Source organism: Brachionichthys hirsutus, chromosome 19, assembly GCF_040956055.1.
Source record: "Brachionichthys hirsutus isolate HB-005 chromosome 19, CSIRO-AGI_Bhir_v1, whole genome shotgun sequence".
Lineage (NCBI taxonomy): Eukaryota > Metazoa > Chordata > Actinopteri > Lophiiformes > Brachionichthyidae > Brachionichthys > Brachionichthys hirsutus.
The window spans coordinates 3,779,175-3,797,725 of record NC_090915.1 but is presented as its reverse complement, the minus strand read 5'-3'; the positions used below and the strand labels follow the sequence as shown (position 1 = coordinate 3,797,725).

The 18,551-nt window shown below is 49.6% G+C and overlaps 2 protein-coding genes across 2 annotated transcripts; one reads left to right on the top strand and one right to left on the bottom strand.

The window, feature by feature from the left end:
• The first annotated feature begins 510 nt into the window (after window positions 1-510).
• On the top strand, window positions 511-4,139 carry LOC137908284 (ubiquitin-conjugating enzyme E2 L3-like). Its single transcript, XM_068752670.1, has 4 exons — window positions 511-591; window positions 2,568-2,657; window positions 2,741-2,927; window positions 3,345-4,139. Exons 1-4 carry the CDS (start codon window positions 565-567, stop codon window positions 3,497-3,499), a joined length of 459 nt encoding a protein of 152 aa, XP_068608771.1. The 5' UTR covers window positions 511-564; the 3' UTR covers window positions 3,500-4,139.
• A 1,871-nt stretch (window positions 4,140-6,010) lies between these two features.
• rasgrf2a (Ras protein-specific guanine nucleotide-releasing factor 2a) lies at window positions 6,011-17,135 on the bottom strand. The gene is made up of 29 exons (XM_068752759.1): window positions 16,869-17,135; window positions 14,157-14,263; window positions 13,608-13,755; window positions 13,379-13,468; window positions 13,042-13,295; window positions 12,888-12,967; window positions 12,601-12,794; window positions 12,376-12,485; window positions 12,170-12,288; window positions 11,939-12,102; window positions 11,534-11,600; window positions 11,320-11,456; window positions 11,151-11,233; window positions 10,670-10,918; window positions 10,414-10,506; window positions 9,847-10,337; window positions 8,921-9,046; window positions 8,748-8,828; window positions 8,547-8,653; window positions 8,030-8,142; window positions 7,846-7,912; window positions 7,739-7,768; window positions 7,501-7,604; window positions 7,221-7,305; window positions 6,922-7,119; window positions 6,699-6,778; window positions 6,508-6,625; window positions 6,207-6,275; window positions 6,011-6,106 (listed from the first exon to the last, which is right to left on the bottom strand). The coding sequence occupies exons 1-29, from the start codon at window positions 17,133-17,135 to the stop codon at window positions 6,011-6,013; spliced, it is 3,927 nt and encodes a 1,308-aa protein (XP_068608860.1).
• Between the last annotated feature and the right edge of the window lie 1,416 nt (window positions 17,136-18,551).

Genomic DNA, 18,551 nt, shown 5'->3' with positions numbered 1-18,551 from the left:
GACTGATGGACAAACCTAACAAATGAAAGCGACGTCACAATTAGCTATCACTACACAGCAACAAAGGCGCGTTTTGGATTGACGTCATCTTTCCCCCGGAATACCCATTTAAGCCACCCAAGATCACGTTTAAGACAAAAATCTACCACCCCACAAATCAGCGCCGAAAACTGGAAGCCCGAGACCCAAGCCGAGGAAGGTGAGGCAAGGGAATTACTGACTGAGCTTTGATTTGCATCTCAAAAAAATCGTAATCCGGTAAAAGCTGTGACTAATGGCCTTATCACAGGAATACCTGTTATCTAACTTCAAAGGACTGACCTCACAAGCTACCTAAGCTTCATAATCTCTTTGCATAGCCACTATGCCAAGACAATAAAGGCTTTCTATTCTATTCTATTCTATTCTATTCTAGTTTGCTCTTGGTTGTAACGTCGTCCTCCGGCCGTTAGGCGGCGGTCAATCAAGAAAGACTTCTTGGTTTCGACCTCTTTAAAAATCAAGAGCAGCGAAGAAGAAGACGGAAACGTAAGTTGGCCGGAAATCGGAATCGGCGGTGGCACAATGGCTTCGACCAGGAGGCTGAGCAAGGTAAAGAAATACAGAAGAAAATACGATTTACGACAGTATTCGAGAGTTCCGATGATTTCGTTCGGCTTGTAGGCGTAAATACGGACCCGACCGACCGAGAGTAATCGCGGTGAACGAAGCGTTTAACGTGTAGAGAGGCGGTAATGACGTCCGACCGACGGTACCGGGAGGCAACTCCTCGATTAGTTTGAGACGCCAGAAGGGCGTGAGTCAGCATTACGAGAAAACTGCGCCTTATTACGATAAGTTGTATAAAATATTTAACTTTCAAAAGGAGCTGTTTTTTTTTATTTTTAATCGTCCCTATATTGGGAACTGCAGCGGCTCGTTTCACGACGTCTCACCGTATGAAAGCGGAACATTTGAGGTCGGTACGTGAAAAGCGACCTGTTAAAAAAAAAAGAAAATACACGAGGTAGCGGTAAACATGAATCGAGTGTTTAAATTACTATTTGTAGTTTCTATCGCCTCATTCTGTGTGACTCCATTTTAGATTTCGATTTGCTGATTAGCTGCTGTTCCCGGAATTACCCCCCCACCCCCACGTGACGTCACCTTTTTTGTAGTACCGGTACTTTGTTTATTCCCTCCCTGCGATCCTGCCGTAGTACTCAAAGGTAAACAGCAGTAAAGTGTCTGATTTTCATCCGGAAGAACGAAAGACAGATTTAAAACCTTGTTGTAAGGTCATCTCAGAAGCTAAAACTATTTAATTTTCACCACTTATTGTCTAAAATATTGTCTTGTATGCCAGGAAGGAAATTAAAAAGCAATATTATGAATATCATGCTATCATCGCAGCCTCAGCCGTTGTTGGCCAGGGCTTGATGACTCGATATCAAAGCATGGGAAGCATCGCCGGGTACGTTTCGGGAATAAAATCGTCGTCCAAAGACGCTCGATCCCTGTCCAGTCTCACGCTTCCACCTCGTCCATCCGCGAATCTGAAGCATTTTCTTTTTGGGGTTCTCATAAATAATGTATCGTGAAAATGTCACGCCGCCATCTAGTTGTAATAAAACATTTATTCAACTTTGTGTCAGTGCAGGCATAACCCCCCCCCCCCCCCCAAACCTTCTGCTTTTCAATTTCTACTCTGAGCAACAACAAAAAAAAAAAGGAACAATGAAAACCACGACGGCCAAACAGGCCCAGACTTGTACAGGGTTTAAGAGAAGTTGGTGTTTACAAGACGCAGTAAAACTATACATTTTAAAAACATGGTATCAATACAGGATCAGTAGAGAGATGTTTGTTTGTCTCTGGGCTGACCGGGGTTTGGTTTGGTTCTCGTCAAACGGACACGTCGAGCTGCGCTGATGGATCTACTTCAGCTCTGTGGTCTCGTATTTCCAGGTTGACTCTATGAAAAGCGAGATTAAACATCTTGTCCGTGTATCATACCGCGATTCGTCTTTCTAGCACAAGTTCTGACGGCCGGATTGCGACGGCGCTACGGATTTGCCGACGGACTGGTCGGACTGGTACGAGCGGCCGACCAGTAGGCGTCAGAGTTGGAAAAACAAATGGAAAGGTCAAAAGACAAACGATAAGGTTCTCCGTGGATGTTTTACGATATAGTCGTCGACTTGCTGACTCGCCCGTTCACGAGGTCAGAAAGCGAGCGAATCGACCGTGCAACAGTTTCCGCCGTCTCGCCCAAGATGTCTGCCGAGAGGAAATTGTCTCTTGCTACTCCTATATTTTCCGTATCGTGACGCAGCATAATATATACTTGTGGTAATTTAACACGGGGGCGACTAATGACTGAGTCGGCATACGACCAAACCCCCGGAACCAGTCTCTTGCTTCGCCACGGCAGTTTAGCCGTGGAACATGACTGGAGCGAAGGAACTGGGATTCTGTTGGAGTCCGATCTGAGAATCCGGAACATAATTAAATGTCAGAACTTGAAACTTTGTACATTTGATTAGATTTTACTTCAGTGAGGATTAATCCAATGCGTTTGATTTCAGGAGCTGAAAGATATTTGTGAGTCAAAGACTTCATGCAACATTCAAGTGGACGAATCAAATGTGTACAACTGGAAAGTGCTCATTGTCCCCGTAAGTATTGAATTGTAAATCTCAGAAGAATCCAGAGTGAAAGCCTAAATGACAGGCCGGCTGCCTCTTTGTTTTCTCCCAAGGATTCTCCTCCATATAACAAAGGAGCGTTTTGGATTGACGTCATCTTTCCCCCGGAATACCCATTTAAGCCACCCAAGATCACGTTCAAGACAAAAATCTACCACCCCAACATTGACGAGAAGGGTCAGGTCTGCCTGCCCATCATCAGCGCCGAAAACTGGAAGCCCGCCACCAAAGCCAAGCAAGGTGAGGCAAGGGAATTACTGACATCTTTAAAAAAAAATGGTATTGACATAATCAATGGACGCTAAAAGCTGTGGCTAACGGCCTTATCACAGGAACACCTGTTATCTAACTTCCACGGCTACTGCGACCTCACAAGCCGGTCGTGTTTACATGCTGTGAATGGCCCGCACAGCTTACTGCTAGACGACAGCTATAGCTTAGCAACCGTAGCGAAACACAGCACTTCTGTCCATCTTTGGGCGTCTCAGCTGTTGAAGCGGCGTTTGTGGTAAAAACGCAATACTCGGCGTGTATATATAGCGTATATATTTTCACTTTTAAAAAGGTGTGAAAAAGCAAGCAGTTTTGTTCTCAGAACTTGTCGAATATGAAAACGGACTGTGTACAGATGGTGTTTTTCTCTACCCGCTCCTCTAGTGATCGATAGCCTCATCAGTCTGGTGAGCTGCCCCGAGCCCCAGCATCCGCTGAGGGCCGACCTGGCGGAGGAATATAACAAAGATCCTGCAAAATTCAAGAAGAACGCCGAGGAACACACAAAGAAGTACAGTGAAAAGCGGCCCGCCGACTGACGCCGCCGCCGCCGCACGGATCCTTTGTCGCCACGGCGCCGCAAGCTGCATATATTCCCCCCGTTACTGTTTTAGCACTGTCCCAACCACTCCTTGATTTTAATAGAGGCTCATGTTTCTGTTTGTTAAGAAAAAAAGCAAAGTGGGGACTTCTCGGGTCGGATGTGGCCTCTCGGAGTAGTCTTTTATAGTTTCTCTTCTTTCTACTGAAGTTTTGGAGACGGTCGGCATTGAGTGAAAAAAATAAATAAAAAACCTGTCGTGCTAAAATATTGGGATTTTTTTTTTTAACATTTGATTTAAGGCTGTTCACAGATTTCAAAGCTTTTGTTTTCCGAAGTTAACAAAATGCCTCTAATATGGTTTATATCCTTTTTTCATGTTCACTGAAGATGCACTGTACTTTGAGGAAACAACTTTCGGGGGGGATTAACGTTCGTTACTGACGCGGGATTCCACAAGGAAAGTCTCCATTAAAATCTCTTCGGTTTGCCTCACAGGGAATAGTTCGAGTTGTAGGATTTGTCTTCTGAACAGCTGATCGTAAATTTCGGAGGCACTTTGTGCATTTATCTTGTCACCATTAACACACTTTGTTCTTTGCTGAAGTATGACAATAAAATCAAGGTTGGCTTTAAAACTGGAGCTCTTTGATTTTAGTTACCAAATTTCAAGCAAAAAATGACGTATTACCGACTCCTGCGTCGGAGGCAGGGTTTTTAATTCTAGTTTCGCCCGTCAGCATGAGTGGCGAGAGTGAACCAGTAAGTTGAGGACTCAAGCTGGTGAGGAGCATCTACAAATAGATTTACCTGAAACATTCGGAGGAGGATCGTGGAAAACCTCATGAAACTGGACAGATGCTGCCTTGGAGGAGACCCTGCTGATGACATCACAGCCCCAGCTTTTACTTCCTGAATTGAGCGATGGGAGGAGGGACTTTGATGTCTGGTCCCTTCTCCAGATCAGATAGACCCCCCCATCCATGGAGCAGCTGGACCAGCTCCACCTAAAAATACAGCAAATGTCATTTCTTCAGGAAAATAGTGTCTGATGCAGATTCAGGCACAGTCTCAAATGTGTGTTTTTCTTTTCTACGTTTGAAATGACATCAGAATTGAGCCCTTCAGCCTGCTGGTGTGAACGGAGGCTCAAGGCTGTCCTCGTCCTCCACAGATTGAACCGGCTGAGCCCGTTTCTGACTTTGGCTTTTCTTCTGATTCTGATGAGCAGATTGCAGACTTGTCATGTAAGCGGGAGGCGGTTGAATCCTTCACACACTCGGCCCTTTGACTGAGCCCCTCCTCCTCCTCTCACCTGCACGGGGTCGAGCAACAAATCAGAACACAGCAAGATAAACCACTTTTATTGTATTTTACGTACTTCTACGTGTATTTCCTGAAGTGGTGGCGAGTTCAGCTACTCCCATAAAACATGAGCAACTACATTTTTAATTCGTATTTTCTTTTATTGCTTTTATTGCGTAAATATCTGTACATTACAGAGAAATGTATGGAAAGAAATACCACAGCAAACCTGGAATTTAAAAGTGCACAAAAAAATAAAGTGAAAGTCGTGTGAACTATTAACATTTTTTAAGAGTCAAAGTCAGAAATGTGCCAAAAATGTATTAAATAACTTTAAACTAATAACAGTCAACTCGAGGGATAAGGGGGGGGGGGGGGGTCGGTCTATTGACGTTCTTTAGAGGTAAATAGTGCAAACATGCTATTTTACGAGGTAACAAGGTTTAAACATCGACAAGGAACTAAGAAGTGATTGAAGAAACTTAACTGTGCGTTTTGTATCGTGTGAAAAACCTTTGAGGCCAACTCTTCTGAAAACAATCAAGTTAAAATATTAAAACCGTTTCCGTGATTCATTCAAATCCGTTTTGAGGAAATAATGACATTCGCTAAAGCTCGATTTCACCCGACCCGTCGCTTTCCATTTTGTGTTTTAAAGAGTTGCAGCCATAGTCAGTTTCGTGGGATGTACGTAATGGACAGCTAAAAGCGTTCCGTCATGATTACAAATAAACAACTCGAGCGCCACGACCTGATTGGCTGCCGTCTGCGCAAGTAGAACCCTTTTAATACTGCTGTTCACTGCAAGAAAACTTAAAGTGTGCTAAAAAAAAAAAGACAGTCACTTTGATCGGCCCAGTTTTCTTTGTGCTTTCAGACCAACCCGTATAAATAATGTAAACCTCGTCTGAGCCGCCGGTTCAAGCGGCAGCCTGCTCGGTAGGTACGGCGTGCTAGCAGCAACGCTCTCTGGGGCCGTGCTTGGTGGCCAACACGGTCGTAGCTGAACGTGGACATGGCAGAGTTGTGTTTGTTCAACAGTTATCACACACACACACACACATTCGTCAGATCTTCATTCAAGGCACGTTTTCTCCTGAGCTTCCTGAGCTTAACAACTGGTGGCATTTCATGCAAACGACTCAAGTCGCGTCGCTTCTCGATTGATTTCGTAACACGGACCGACTTGTTTGCGTGGATTAGCTTAGCCGGGTGGAACTCGTGGTTCGATCTTCAGCGACAGCTCATAGAGAGCATCTTCATCCATCATGAGCGTCTTATCCAGGAGGAACTGAGTCACCTGGGGACAGATTCACGGTTTAAATCAATCCTTATTGTACTGTTCATCAAAAGACGACAGCAGAGGAGTGAATTTTTATCTCACACACACACACACACACCTTGGGCTGGTGCTCGATCCTGTAAGGCGCCTGCTGGAACTGGCGAATCTCCCGGATGATGTGAGAAATCTGAGAGCAGAGACGGCGTCAATAGAAAACATGATCAACTCTCCTGACTTTCTGTTCCCCACATGCAGATAACAAGGAAGTTAAGCGGGCTAAAAGATCGAGGCTAAAGCCGATTCCCAGCGAGGATTGTTGGATTGTTTTGCTGCGAGGCTCCAGGAAATGTTTGTGGGCTGAGAAACTTACATTCTCATCCGTGAGTGAGAAGATATGGAGGAGTGAGGGGGATCTTTACCATCCTCATCTTGGAGAAGTTAACCAGACCCTCCTCTGTGAAGTTGGGCGTTGCCTCTTCAATGAAGGCCAGGTCAGTGAGGTACATGCCCAGGTACGGGACACAGGGAGGATTACAGCTGGAAGCATCAGACGGCGTTTAAAGGAGCTCAATCTTTCTAGAGAGAAAGAGCCACATTCACTTAGATTTACTTTTTCAGTGTCTCTCTGAGATTCTTGAACCTTCCCTCTGAAGACACGGTCTTCTGCAGCCGGTCCATCAGCGCCTTCGTCTGGAAAAGCACACACAGAAGAAAATACACCTTTGTTCACAAATAACACACACACAATTTTTTTTTTTTGTTCGACTCCCGAGTGGATGGAGAACCGAGGTTCCCGCTGTAAACACGTCGTCGTTGAATGGCTGGATGTTGACCTGTTTGCAGACTTTGGCCCAGGTCTTCTTCAGCCTGTAGATGGCGCTGCGGTTGAGGGCGGAGGTGATCTCGAGGACGCCGTTGTAGTTGTTGAGGCAGCGACAGACATCCGCCACCGCTAACCACTTGTCGATGCAGCTGGCCCTGGAGCCCACGTCGGTGTAGGCCATTATCTGAGACGCCACCAGGTTACTCATCTGGGGGGGGGGGGGGGAACAAGTTGGGGCGGGTCCCGGAGCTGCTCCCTGACCCTGAGATTGGCTGTGATGGTGGATATTAAAGGAGCGTTCAGTCTTACGTCATTGAAGTGCTGACTGGTCTTCATGATGTAGGGTGTCCTCTCCATCTTGTCGACCTTCATCCAGCCCTGACCGAGGAACTCCCTGCGGGATCAGACATTCAGCAACGTTTGGAGAATTTCAGTTTAACATTGAGTTTAAACTTTTTTTTTTTTATGGAGGTGTGAGGAGAATGAAGCATTAGTAGGTTGAATTCTACTAATTGAATTTAAATGTTTCTACTAATTTCTTGAGGCACAAACGACGAGCTACTCCTGCTGCGCCGGAGGAACTACTCACTCGTAGGGAATGCTCCGGAACACGATGTGATCCAGCAGCGCGATCTGCTCGGCCATCTCCATCGCCGAGAGAGACTCGAAACTCTCGGCCTTCGGGCTCTCCACCTGGAAATTCGTCGGACTGAATGGTTCGGGTCGAGCCGTTTCAAAAGATCTGCGGCCAAACTAACCCACGCACTGGGAATCCACCCACTGGGTCGACGGGACAGTTCACCCACAACACACAGCAGAAGTCTTACCACAATGAAGTGAAGGAGGGGGCAGCTTTTCTGGAGATGAAAGGATTTCAACGGCCGATTAGAGCGTCTTATAAATCTGATGCGATAATGTGTGAGCCGGTACTGACGCTGACCATCTGTAAGATGTCCTCCATCTTCAGCTGAGCGTCGTCCTGCTCCTCTTGAGAGAGGGCGCTGCAAAGAACAGAGCGTCCACATCCACCTTTAGAACGGGCACTGCCGTCAACCCTCCCGTCTTCCTTTCCCGCCTGGATGACAGACGGGGTTTTTTTTTTTTTTTTTTTGGCGCACCTTAATATGTTTGCCGTTGCTTTCCTCTCCTGCGGCAGCAGGTCCGGATCTCGTAGCACCTCCTCCAGGAGGCCGGTGACGCCCGTCTTCAGCTCACCGCTCATGTCAAAGTCCTGATGGAGGAGCACATTGGGACACAGAGACAGACGTCACGCTCCGGGCCGACGGCAACAGATTCTGGTCCCGTCGGATCCGGTTCTGTCCCGTTTGAAAATGCCGTGCTGATGATATTCATAGTCTCCGTTCAAGTTATGAGCAACGTGGCAAAAGTGTAGAGAATATTTCTAACGCCGGATCAATCCCGTCTCCATCTGTAGTAAACATAAGGGCGCCCCCTAGAGGACATTTCCATCAGCAGCATTACAATCTCTGCCGACAAAAGAACAAACTTTCAGCGTTTCCTGGGTGAAACAACAGACTCGGAGCAAAGCGCTCCTTCAGCAGGGAGAACGGTGACAGACTCCTCCTAACCACCAGGAGGTGCTGTGGAAGGCCCTAATGTTTCGCACGGACTCACCTGGGAGTGTTTGGACACCCAGTGTCGCAGCACGTTCAGAACTCTGTTGGTAGCAGCTCTCCGGATGATGAATTCTTTATCGCAGGATTTCTCAGAATTATTAAAACCTGGCAGAGAAACGGAAACGGATTAAAGCCCTTCATTAAAGTAAAACTCCAATCACAGCTGTTCCCTTTGACCTTTACAGCTGGCCATGCTCACCCTGGGAGCTACCATGTCCCGCAGCAGCCGTGGCGATGGCGAACGCCGACGCCGGTGACATTGTACAGCGGGAGTTGTCCCCTGGAGAGACGGCCAGGACACCAGAGACAAAAAAAACCAGCATGAAATACGACAAGGAAGAACAGCAGCTCAGATCATCGCGCGTATCGTACCTCCCGCCTGTCTGTAGCGGAGATGTCTCGGCGTTGAAGGCGAGCGGCAAGGTGACACGTCGCCCAGCTCGCTGTTGGACGCCGATTCTGGAATAAACTTGTCCAGAGACACTGACTCCAGAACAGCTAGGACGGGGAAAATGGCCACACCTCAACAAAGATCTGAACGTCTTTATTTGCGTTTGCTCCTTTGAGTATTCCAACCTCGGCCGCCGGCCCAGAGGCAGAACAACGAAGGCTGCCGTTACGCGTTTGTAAATGCAGAGGTCATAGGTCAAATTCACCACCGTGGGATAATTAATAATAATCCAAACTGATCTGGGGTCAGATGGGATCCGACACAGACTCCAGTTTGGTGTTATAAAACCTTCCTGATCTCGATCCTGAAGAAAACCACCGTTAGTGAAACTTAAGAACCAACGTGATCCAGGTTCTCGGGGCAGGTTTCCTAGTCTGGCAGTCACATGATCAGGATAAACCAATCAGGGGGCTGCTGGTGTTTCGCTACATCTGCACACATTCATTTTGTGGTTTCTGTATTTCGGGTTTTATTGACGGACTCGTAAACCAACATGTTCTCCCGTGTGCAGACGCTCTACCCGTCTCACGTCTTCCGACCCCGAGCTCGCCGTTGTCGTTGTCATAGGCAACGCGCTTGTCGTGTGTCTACAGATGGTTATCTAAGAGCACTTTATTCCCGTTAGGTAATGGCAACCCACTTCTGTGCATCGTTCCCGTCTGTTTGCGTTGGCAGGCGGCGAGCAGTCACGTATCCAAGGGCAACAGCAGCGATACATGAATGGTGGTCATACAATCTGAAGTCGATAGTAATAAATAAGACATTTTTATAAAGAGCCAGCTAAACTTCACGTATGGCTGTAAGGCGCGGGACCCCCCCCCGGTGTGAATAACATGCTTCTACGCACCCCGCCGGATGCTGCGCCTCAGCTTCCCACAGAAGGCGTCGAGGCGAGGCAGCTCTCCGCTGAAGTCCTCCCCCGCGGCCGGGCTGGGCTCTGGGGAGCCGGGACCACGGCTGAGGTCCAACGGGGACTTGGTAGAGATGGGAGGTGACTGGGGGAGGCCGGGAGAGCGCGTGGCAGTGGGCGGAGGGGACGACAGGCCAGACGGGGGCTTGGTCGAGCCAGGAGGTGGCGAGGAGACGGCAGGACTGTGGCTGGAAGTCGGGGAGTTGGCCGCCGAGGAGGACGGCGTGGCGGAGAGGTCCAAGGCGCCCACTTTCCCGCTCATCGGGGAACTGAGGGAGAGCTTGCGGACGCGCACGGGGGAGGAGGTGCGAGTCGGGATGCAGAGAGGAGGAGGGGAGGAGAACTTGCGGCACAGCCTCGGGGACTTGTTGCTGAGGGGGTCGGTTCCCCACGAGCCCTGGTTGGCGGCGAAGAAGATCTCCAGAGACCTGAAAGAGAAGAGTTCCACCCGAAGCTGAAATGAGGCACTCGAGAATCGCCGTCCCCCCCGCCGATGGGATTTACTTGGACTGGTCCAGAGCAAGCGGAGTGATCTTCAGACTGTAGTCGGGACAGAGGGACATGACGGACAGACGGTCACACGAATGCTGCTCAATCCTGCGAGGAAGAGGTCCAGAGCAGGGTGACGGATGAAGAGGAGGCGGAACAACAAGAAGAAAACACAGAAGATGGGGTGAACGCGTGACTGATGGGCGGGTGGACGAAGACGTGGGACACGAGCCGCAAGCACGGGTGGGACGGCTCGGGGGTGGGACGGCACCTGACGGGGATGGAGGTGAACGGCTTCTTGTAGATGTCGGCCAGCTTGTCGATGACCACGGCGGCCGTGGTGAAGATCCTGTACGTGTGGAGGAAGGTGTTGAGGAAGTCGATGGAGAGGAACCGCAGGTCCGTCAGCCGCTCCAGCAGGCGCTCCACGCTGGCGTAGCGGATCTGGGGGACTTTGCAGGAGTTGAGCGTCTTGCTGAAGCGGATGTCGACGTCGTCTTTGTGCAGCCTGGCGTCGGACCTCCGGGACAAACGGCGACCATTTTCATTTCCAAAGCGATATACGTAAACCATATGAAAACTGAAGATGCCTTCTAACTCTCAGCTCCCACCGAAGATGAAGATTTCATCTTTAGACGATGGCTTTAATAGCTAGGTTAGCATCTAACGTTAGCGACCGGATCAGCTGACCGTCCCCATGACGCCGGGAACCAATCCGGGAAAGCAAACCACCGTGGCCCTGATTTTCTTACTTGATCATGTGCGGCACGGAAACCTTGGAGTTCTCCTCGAACACGCTGGTCATCAGCCCGTTACAACGGATGTTATCGATGCACTGGAAGCAGAAAAGGGTCAGAACGTTTAATCAGATGACATTAAATGACCCCGGCGGTCCCGCGGGGTCCAGGCCACCGCACTCACCTGGCTGATGTCGCTAGTCCACGCGGCCTTTTCTTGGCGAGACGGCGCCAGGAGGACGACGGAGAACGCCTGACCGTCAGGAGGCTCCACCACAATTTTGAACTCCAGATGGTTGAGGCCCTGACCCGCTGCGTTGTCTGCAGCGGTGAAAGACGCCTCGGTCGAAACGGATCATTTAAGACTTTAAGAAGAAGACGCCGTTAGAGATACTCACAGTCCTCGTCGCTGGCGTCCAGCTCCTCAATCAGAGCGCACTCTATCAGAGACGGCGCGCCTCCTTGCTGCAGGGAGGGTCAGGGTCAGAGATCAACCTCGCCCGTTTAAAAACGTCACCACAGACCTCACTTATTTACCACCAACATATATATTTAAATTAAATATCAAAAAGTTACAGACGGATCTTGATGAAATCATCGGGAAATGTTGGGAATGTTAAATTTCGCTGATGATCCAGAAGAGATCCTGGATTCCGGATCACTTTGACATTTTCATTAACATTGCAGCAAACAGAGCTTCATAATGTCTTTGATATCGGAGGTCTGTGCTCTTCCAGTTACGAAACGAGACCTTTTTTTAGTTCTACTGAATGAACTGCGTCTTATTCCAAGGTGAGTCTGACCTTGAGCAAGTGAAGCTTTCCTCCGGACGTCCGGGTGCAGATGAGGAAGTGCTTGGTGAACAGGAAACACTGCCGCTCCCCCTCCTTCCTCAGTGAGAGGGGACCCAGGCGGACCTTACTGAGCACGCCCCGCTCGCTGCTGGACGGCAGCTGGACGAGAGCGCCTGGCCGTGGAGTCGCACAGTGAGCGAATAGCGACGGAGCGTGCGGGTGCCTGCGGGGGGCGCTCACCTTGTCGGACGAAGGTCTGACTGGTGTCCAGCAGGATGTCGCATCCCTCCACTATCGTCCTCTCGATGGCCAGGTTCTTCCGGATGTTCTCGGTGTCGCTCACCTCGTCGTGCATCATCCTGACGACGCCGCCACCGCGAGCAGCAACATCGTCACTAGCCACACACCCCCACACACACACTCCCGAGACGTGCGCACACACTCACTTTGACAGCTCCTCCAGCTTGGATTTGGCAAACTCCATACTTTTGCGCTCCACGTGCTCGTGAGGCGTGTGCGCCAGCAGCTCGTGAAGAGTGATGATGTATCGTGGAATCTGATCTCACACGCACACACACGCACGCGCACACACACACACACACACACACACACAGAAGAAAAATGAGACTCTTTCATGCACGTCGGACCGTTGGCTACGTGCGAGCTCTTACCTGGAACATGGGATACGTGAGGAACGTCTCCAACATCCGGCCCTCGCAGGCGCCGTTGGACTCGTACTGCTTCAGCAGCTTGTCGAAGTCTCGGTTCTGTTTGCAGTTCGCCAGAACCTGCAGGCTGTACTGATGGTTCCGCACGAACTCCTGGTAGATGTTCAGCATGGGCAGCAGGATGTCAAAGAGGTCCGCTGGGAGAGAGACGGTATTTAAACGAGCAACGGGCAAGCGTGGAGGAGGACGTTCGTCTGTTTGTCTCATGACAAAATGGCTGCCGTCCTCACCTAGAACTAGCGTCGGCCAGTTAGCGATCCGAGCTTTAAGACCCTGGTGGAAGATCTCATGCAGGAACATGATGGTCTCGCTGCAGACAGACGGAGCCGGTTCACTCAGCACGAGCTACGAACGTTGTGTTTGTCATCAATAATAAGTAAACACCTGTTGAGGAATACGCTGCTGACGTCGTCGTGGCTGATGGGAGGCTTCTTGGAGCTGGCGGCCATGCGGAGCGGCCTGAGGAAGCAGTTGACCAGGACGGAGAGCTGGTGGACGTACTCCGTCTCCGCTTCCACCATGTTGAAGACGATCTGGTTCCTCTTCCTCATGCTCTCTGCGTGAGGGGAGCAGATGTAGTCCTGGACGATGATCTTCCACTTCCTCCGACACAGCCAGCCACGCAGGAAACTCTGCACCTGCACGGCCGCAGCAGACGCAAGGTCGTCCGCCTTCATCCGCCAACGTTCACCCGTTTCGCTGCGGGAATCCGACGGCTTACCTTTTTGATCTTCTTTATATCGGGGTCTTCCTCTTCCGGGTTGCTCTGGCAGAGCCGCAGCCGCTCCTTGGTTTTGCTCAACAATATAATCTGGAGTAAAGAATGAGAGACTCAAAGTCGATTAGAAATATTTAGGGAACCACTTTGGAGGCTCGAAACGCACGGCCCGAACTCCAGCGATTCCCCCCATCATGCTCCGCTGCGTCCGCACAGACGCACCAACGCTCACCTCGGCTTTAAGCCTCTCGATCTCAGCGTCCTGGTCCTCCAGCTGAGTGCGAAGCCGATTGGCCGCGACCTTCTCCGTCTCCGTGATCTGGACCAGGTGGATGTACTTCTGCATGAGGATCTCGCGCTCAATGATGATGTCAGAGTAACTGAAGGGAGCAGCAGAGGGAAAGCGTTTTAAATCCGGCCCTTTCTGTTAGCGTGGCGCTCAAATCAGCGTATTTAGAGTAACACGGGGAAGAAATCATTTTATCGATGCAAGACAACGAGAGAGGAGGGAAACGGGTCTGTGATGTAACCGGTGCAGCTGTGCAGCGCCAGAGTGACCTCAATGTGAACCGCCGCCAGCAAGACGCGTCCTGCGTGCTCTCAAGACGCACACGCTCACAAATAAGGATTAACGTCTGGCGTGCATTGGCACGAAAACAAACCAGAGCTTAAAGAAGAACACAGCAAATTACCGGACAGATTCATCACAAGAAGAAGCAGAAAGATGTAAACAGAACTAATCAATAATTCAGCAGTAGAGACTAGAACCATCCGGTCCTACCTGGCCTGCTGGATGCGCTCCACCCACTCGTTGCAGTCCGACTCTTCCTCTGACCGAAGCTCCAACGGTTTCTGCCCGTCGTGCCCGAAGACAACCAGGAAATGATGCTGAATCGGAGAAAGCGCACGTGGAATCACTCAGTTTGATTGTGGCAATAGATTGAAGCAGGTGATCGATCCATCCGTTTCACCCTCCATTGTTCTTTAGGGGATGGCGTAGAACGAATCCGCTTCTCACCTCTCCCCAGGCCTGCCTGACCGGTGAGGACGCGGGTATTTAACCTCCTGAGCGGTAAGACGGCGAGGTCACGCATTCACACTTGACCCACCTGGTCCTGTCGTGGGTCAGTGTGTGTGTGTGTGTGGGGGGGGGGGGGGGGGGGGGGGGGGTAGAGGACACCCGTGGTTTGTTTACCGGTCCTTAGCGTCACGATTCGCAGTAGGAACGGTAGAGCGACTGTCTGGGGGGGGAGAGGTTGGAGATGATGGTCCCAGTTTGACATCGAGGACTGTCCATCTTTTAGATATTGCTCTCCAATCATTCTGCTGGATTTCTACTCCCAGTAGTTTTTGGTTTCAAGAACATGCAGCCGCCACAGGGACAAAGTCGGCCTGCATAGTAATGATGCAACAATAAGCGGGTGACAGACGTTTGCTAGCGTGTGGCGGCTACGGACCAGAGAGAGGCTTAAGGGCTCCAGTGTGTGTGTGTGTGTGTGTGTGTGTGTGTTTGGGGGGGGGGGGGGGGGGGGGGTTACATAACCACCGAGGCTTGCGTAGCTCCTCACATTCCTAATGCGGCTTCCCCGGCCGCCATTAAGCCGCAGGATAACAACGAGAGGCAGACAGGAGGCTTTGTGCGCATCTCGCCCTGCAGGCCTGCACTCAGCATCACCGTGTCCAGTCACAAAATTAGCTTTTCTGTCTGATGTGACACACACACACACAAACACACACACGTCAGAAAGTAACTCCTGTTGCATCATCCCGATCGTAGTCCTGCTGCTAAAGTCCGCCCATAATCACTGCCGTTTCTGCACAGACAGACAAAACTCTCCACACAGCGGACGTACGTATCAGCTGACGAAGATACCGGAGCAGGTATCAGGCTTCCCCACAAAGACGGTGGAGACACAAAGTAATGATTAGCTGCGCCAAGGAGGTTATGTTTGTCAGTTAGCAAGATAAATCAAACCATTCTGGGTGGATCACTTTGAAATTTGAGGCAACATTGAGGTCAATGAAGCTTCAAAAATTAGTCCTTATTATTGGACACAGTCGTGCGGGGTGGGGGCCGCCACCTTACCACCAAATCTCACCTGGATCCAGAATGAGGTCAGAAAAAATATCCAATTTTAACATCGAAAATTCCATTCATGGACTAAAAAATCCGTTAGAAATAAACACCAACTCTGATTCAATGTTACTTTTCATGGTTGGTGTATAAAGATGAGAGTGCGTGACTCGGATCCTGGACGGACTGGGAGGAGGTGAAACCAGTGATTCTGGTTGTGTGTCAAACGCAGACGGACCCGGCTTTTAAAGAGAACAGGAGACGACATCACAGGTAACGATCAAAATAAAATGTAAACATTTAAGACACTAAAAACACTCGCTTTGCACCTTACTTATATTACAGAGCATTTCAGCACATACATGAACAGATTCTGATTGATCAGGTCACTGCACGGCTTCTGGTTCATCATTATTTCTATAAATCAGACAAACATGAAAACAGCAGTTCAATAACCGATCAGGAGATTCACGGTTTCCAGCAGCGAACGCACAAAGAGCAGAACCACAAGCAGTGAGGCTTCATTCACTGCCGATCATATTTAACAGCCTATTTAACTCTGATTTCCCAACTTTTATTATTGTTCATGACCTGCATCAGGAATTGGCAGATCGTCCTGACCAGATCAAAGGGTATTTACATGAATACAAGTTCTCAGTTTAGCATCAGAGAGAGAAAAACAATTGAATCCAACAGAGCACTGAGGAGGGATTTAAATTAGGACCGCTATTCACTTTCATATTTCAGTCACTCGCCGGCCAGCGTTAGATCCATCCGGGTCTGGACGGTTCCTCCCAGCCCCAAAGCAACACCAAAGCGCCTTGCATCGAGGCGGAGCACACCCTGGACAAGTCACCGGCTCGTCACAGGGCCACATAGAAAGACAAATAACCAATCGCAGTCGCTCCGACGATGCCAGTCACCAGTTCACCTTTATAATGCATGTTCCAGAAAAGCTTTGTTTTTCTAAAGTTCCCGATCAAGATCCTGCAGAAAACCACCGTTAGAGAAATACAGTTTATCCAGAATAACTTTCAAACCAATAACTTGATCCCAATACAAACGGAGGTGAAACGTCCTCATCCGATGAGAAATGATCGTCCAAAAAGCATCCAATGCACTGATTGGAAACATCTGTGTGAGGCAAGAAGTGCAGGAAGGTGAACGACGAAGAATTACACTTTGATTTTATAGCTGAAAATCGATCGATCAATACAATTCAGCTTATTTTCACTGGAAGCGCAGAATAATATTTTAGACCTTCCATGAAAAGGCACAAATGCAAATTCCCATTTCATGCAAAAACACTTTTTTTTTAATGTTGAATTTTGAAAACCAACCCAGCCTGCATGATGGATTGAACTTTTAACCGGTAACACTGGTTCCCTCTCCTCTCCTCTGACCCCCCCGGGGGCTTACCTGCTGCTTCTCCACGGGGTCCCTGCTGCCGGGGGCAGGTGACCTCTCACAGGTGCATCCCTCCAGCAGGTAGATCCCGGAGGGCCTCGCGCTCTGCTCGTTCTCGAAGTAGAAGAGCAGGTTCTGGTAGAGGGCGAAGTAGCGCTCGGTCCAGCGGCTGTTCTCCGGGCTCTTCTTGCTCAGGAAGCCGCGTTTCGTGCCCTCTTTCCGCGCCGCGCCCGACAGATGCAGCGCGTGGCCCTCGTTGTAGCGCACGCCTTTCTGCATTTTAACTTTTTCTTTCTTAGCTCGTTCCCAAATGCGAACTGCAACGAGCCGGATCACATCACACGCTGCCTCCGCATTAAAGAAGTTCCAGTGACCGCGCCGCTCATCACCGGCTCTCAGCCTTCACCCCCCCCCCGCCGCGCTGCAGCGCAGACTCACCTCCATCCTCCAGAACTTCGGTGAAGAGTTTACCGGGCGCTCGCTTTAAATCTAAAACGTTACCGTCAGCGGCGCGAGACAAAGATAGACCGAGAGAACAGCCGGTGGAAAACGGAATCACGACGGAGATCAGCCGTAATCGGCTTTGACGCGAACTTAAAGAGACAGGTCGGCGCGCAGCCTGCCGCGCGTCCCCGGCGCGGCGCGGCGCGGCAAGCTGCGCGTCGCGTCTCGAAGCTGTGACGAAGTCTAACCCGACTCTATATATTAGGATAAAAACATATTTTTATCCTAATATATATTTATTTATTAGATATATTGAATTACCTCTTAAGGCTTATTTATAAAACATCATGTCTGATGAATTTCATTAATATCTTTAACTTGGACCTTTCATTTCATTTTCTCACCGCTTATTCCGCTATCGGGTCACGGGCCAAGCTGGAGCCAATCCCAGCAGTCAATGGGCGAGAGGCAGGGGACACCCTGGACAAGCCGCCAGTTCATCGCAGGGCAACACAGAGACAGACAACCAGCCACACACACACTCACACCTACGGGCAATTTAGTGTCACCAATCAGCCTAGGCTGCATGTCTTTGGAGGTGGGAGGAAGCCGGAGAACCCGGAGAGAACCCACGCAGACACGGGGAGAACATGCAAACTCCTCACAGAATGGCCACAAGCTGGAGACGAACCTGCGACCATCTCGCTGTGAGGCAACAGTGCTTACCACTGTGCCTAACTTGGACCTGTATGGCATCATTTTATGCTTGTTTATATTTTACAACGTGAAACAATTGTGCAAGATGCAATTGTTTAAGAGACTGCTGTGAAGCCTCAGGGATGTTTCCAGTCAGCTGGCCCTATATTAAGGTTAACTGAACGTTTGAACACAGAATAAATCTACTTCCAGACTCCATTTTCTTTTTTTTTCTGGGACTTGAACCGGTGACCCTCCAGTTCCCAGCCCAAGCTACAACCTAAGAGTCGAGAAGCTGATGAATACAAAAAAGTCTCATCGCAGCTTAATATCATTAGTGGGTCACATGGTGGAAGCAGAGAGGACCAATCTGTGAGGTTAAAGGACACGTTGCATCATCAGTATTATGATGTGAACTGTCCAAACATGAACCAAACACTCCAGCTGCTCATTCTCAGATGGGACATTTGTAAAGATAGCTTTATGCTAAGCTCTACCTTCAAATTAGTAGTATAATTATTATCTCACCCACATGCAGATGCAAAAAAAATCATG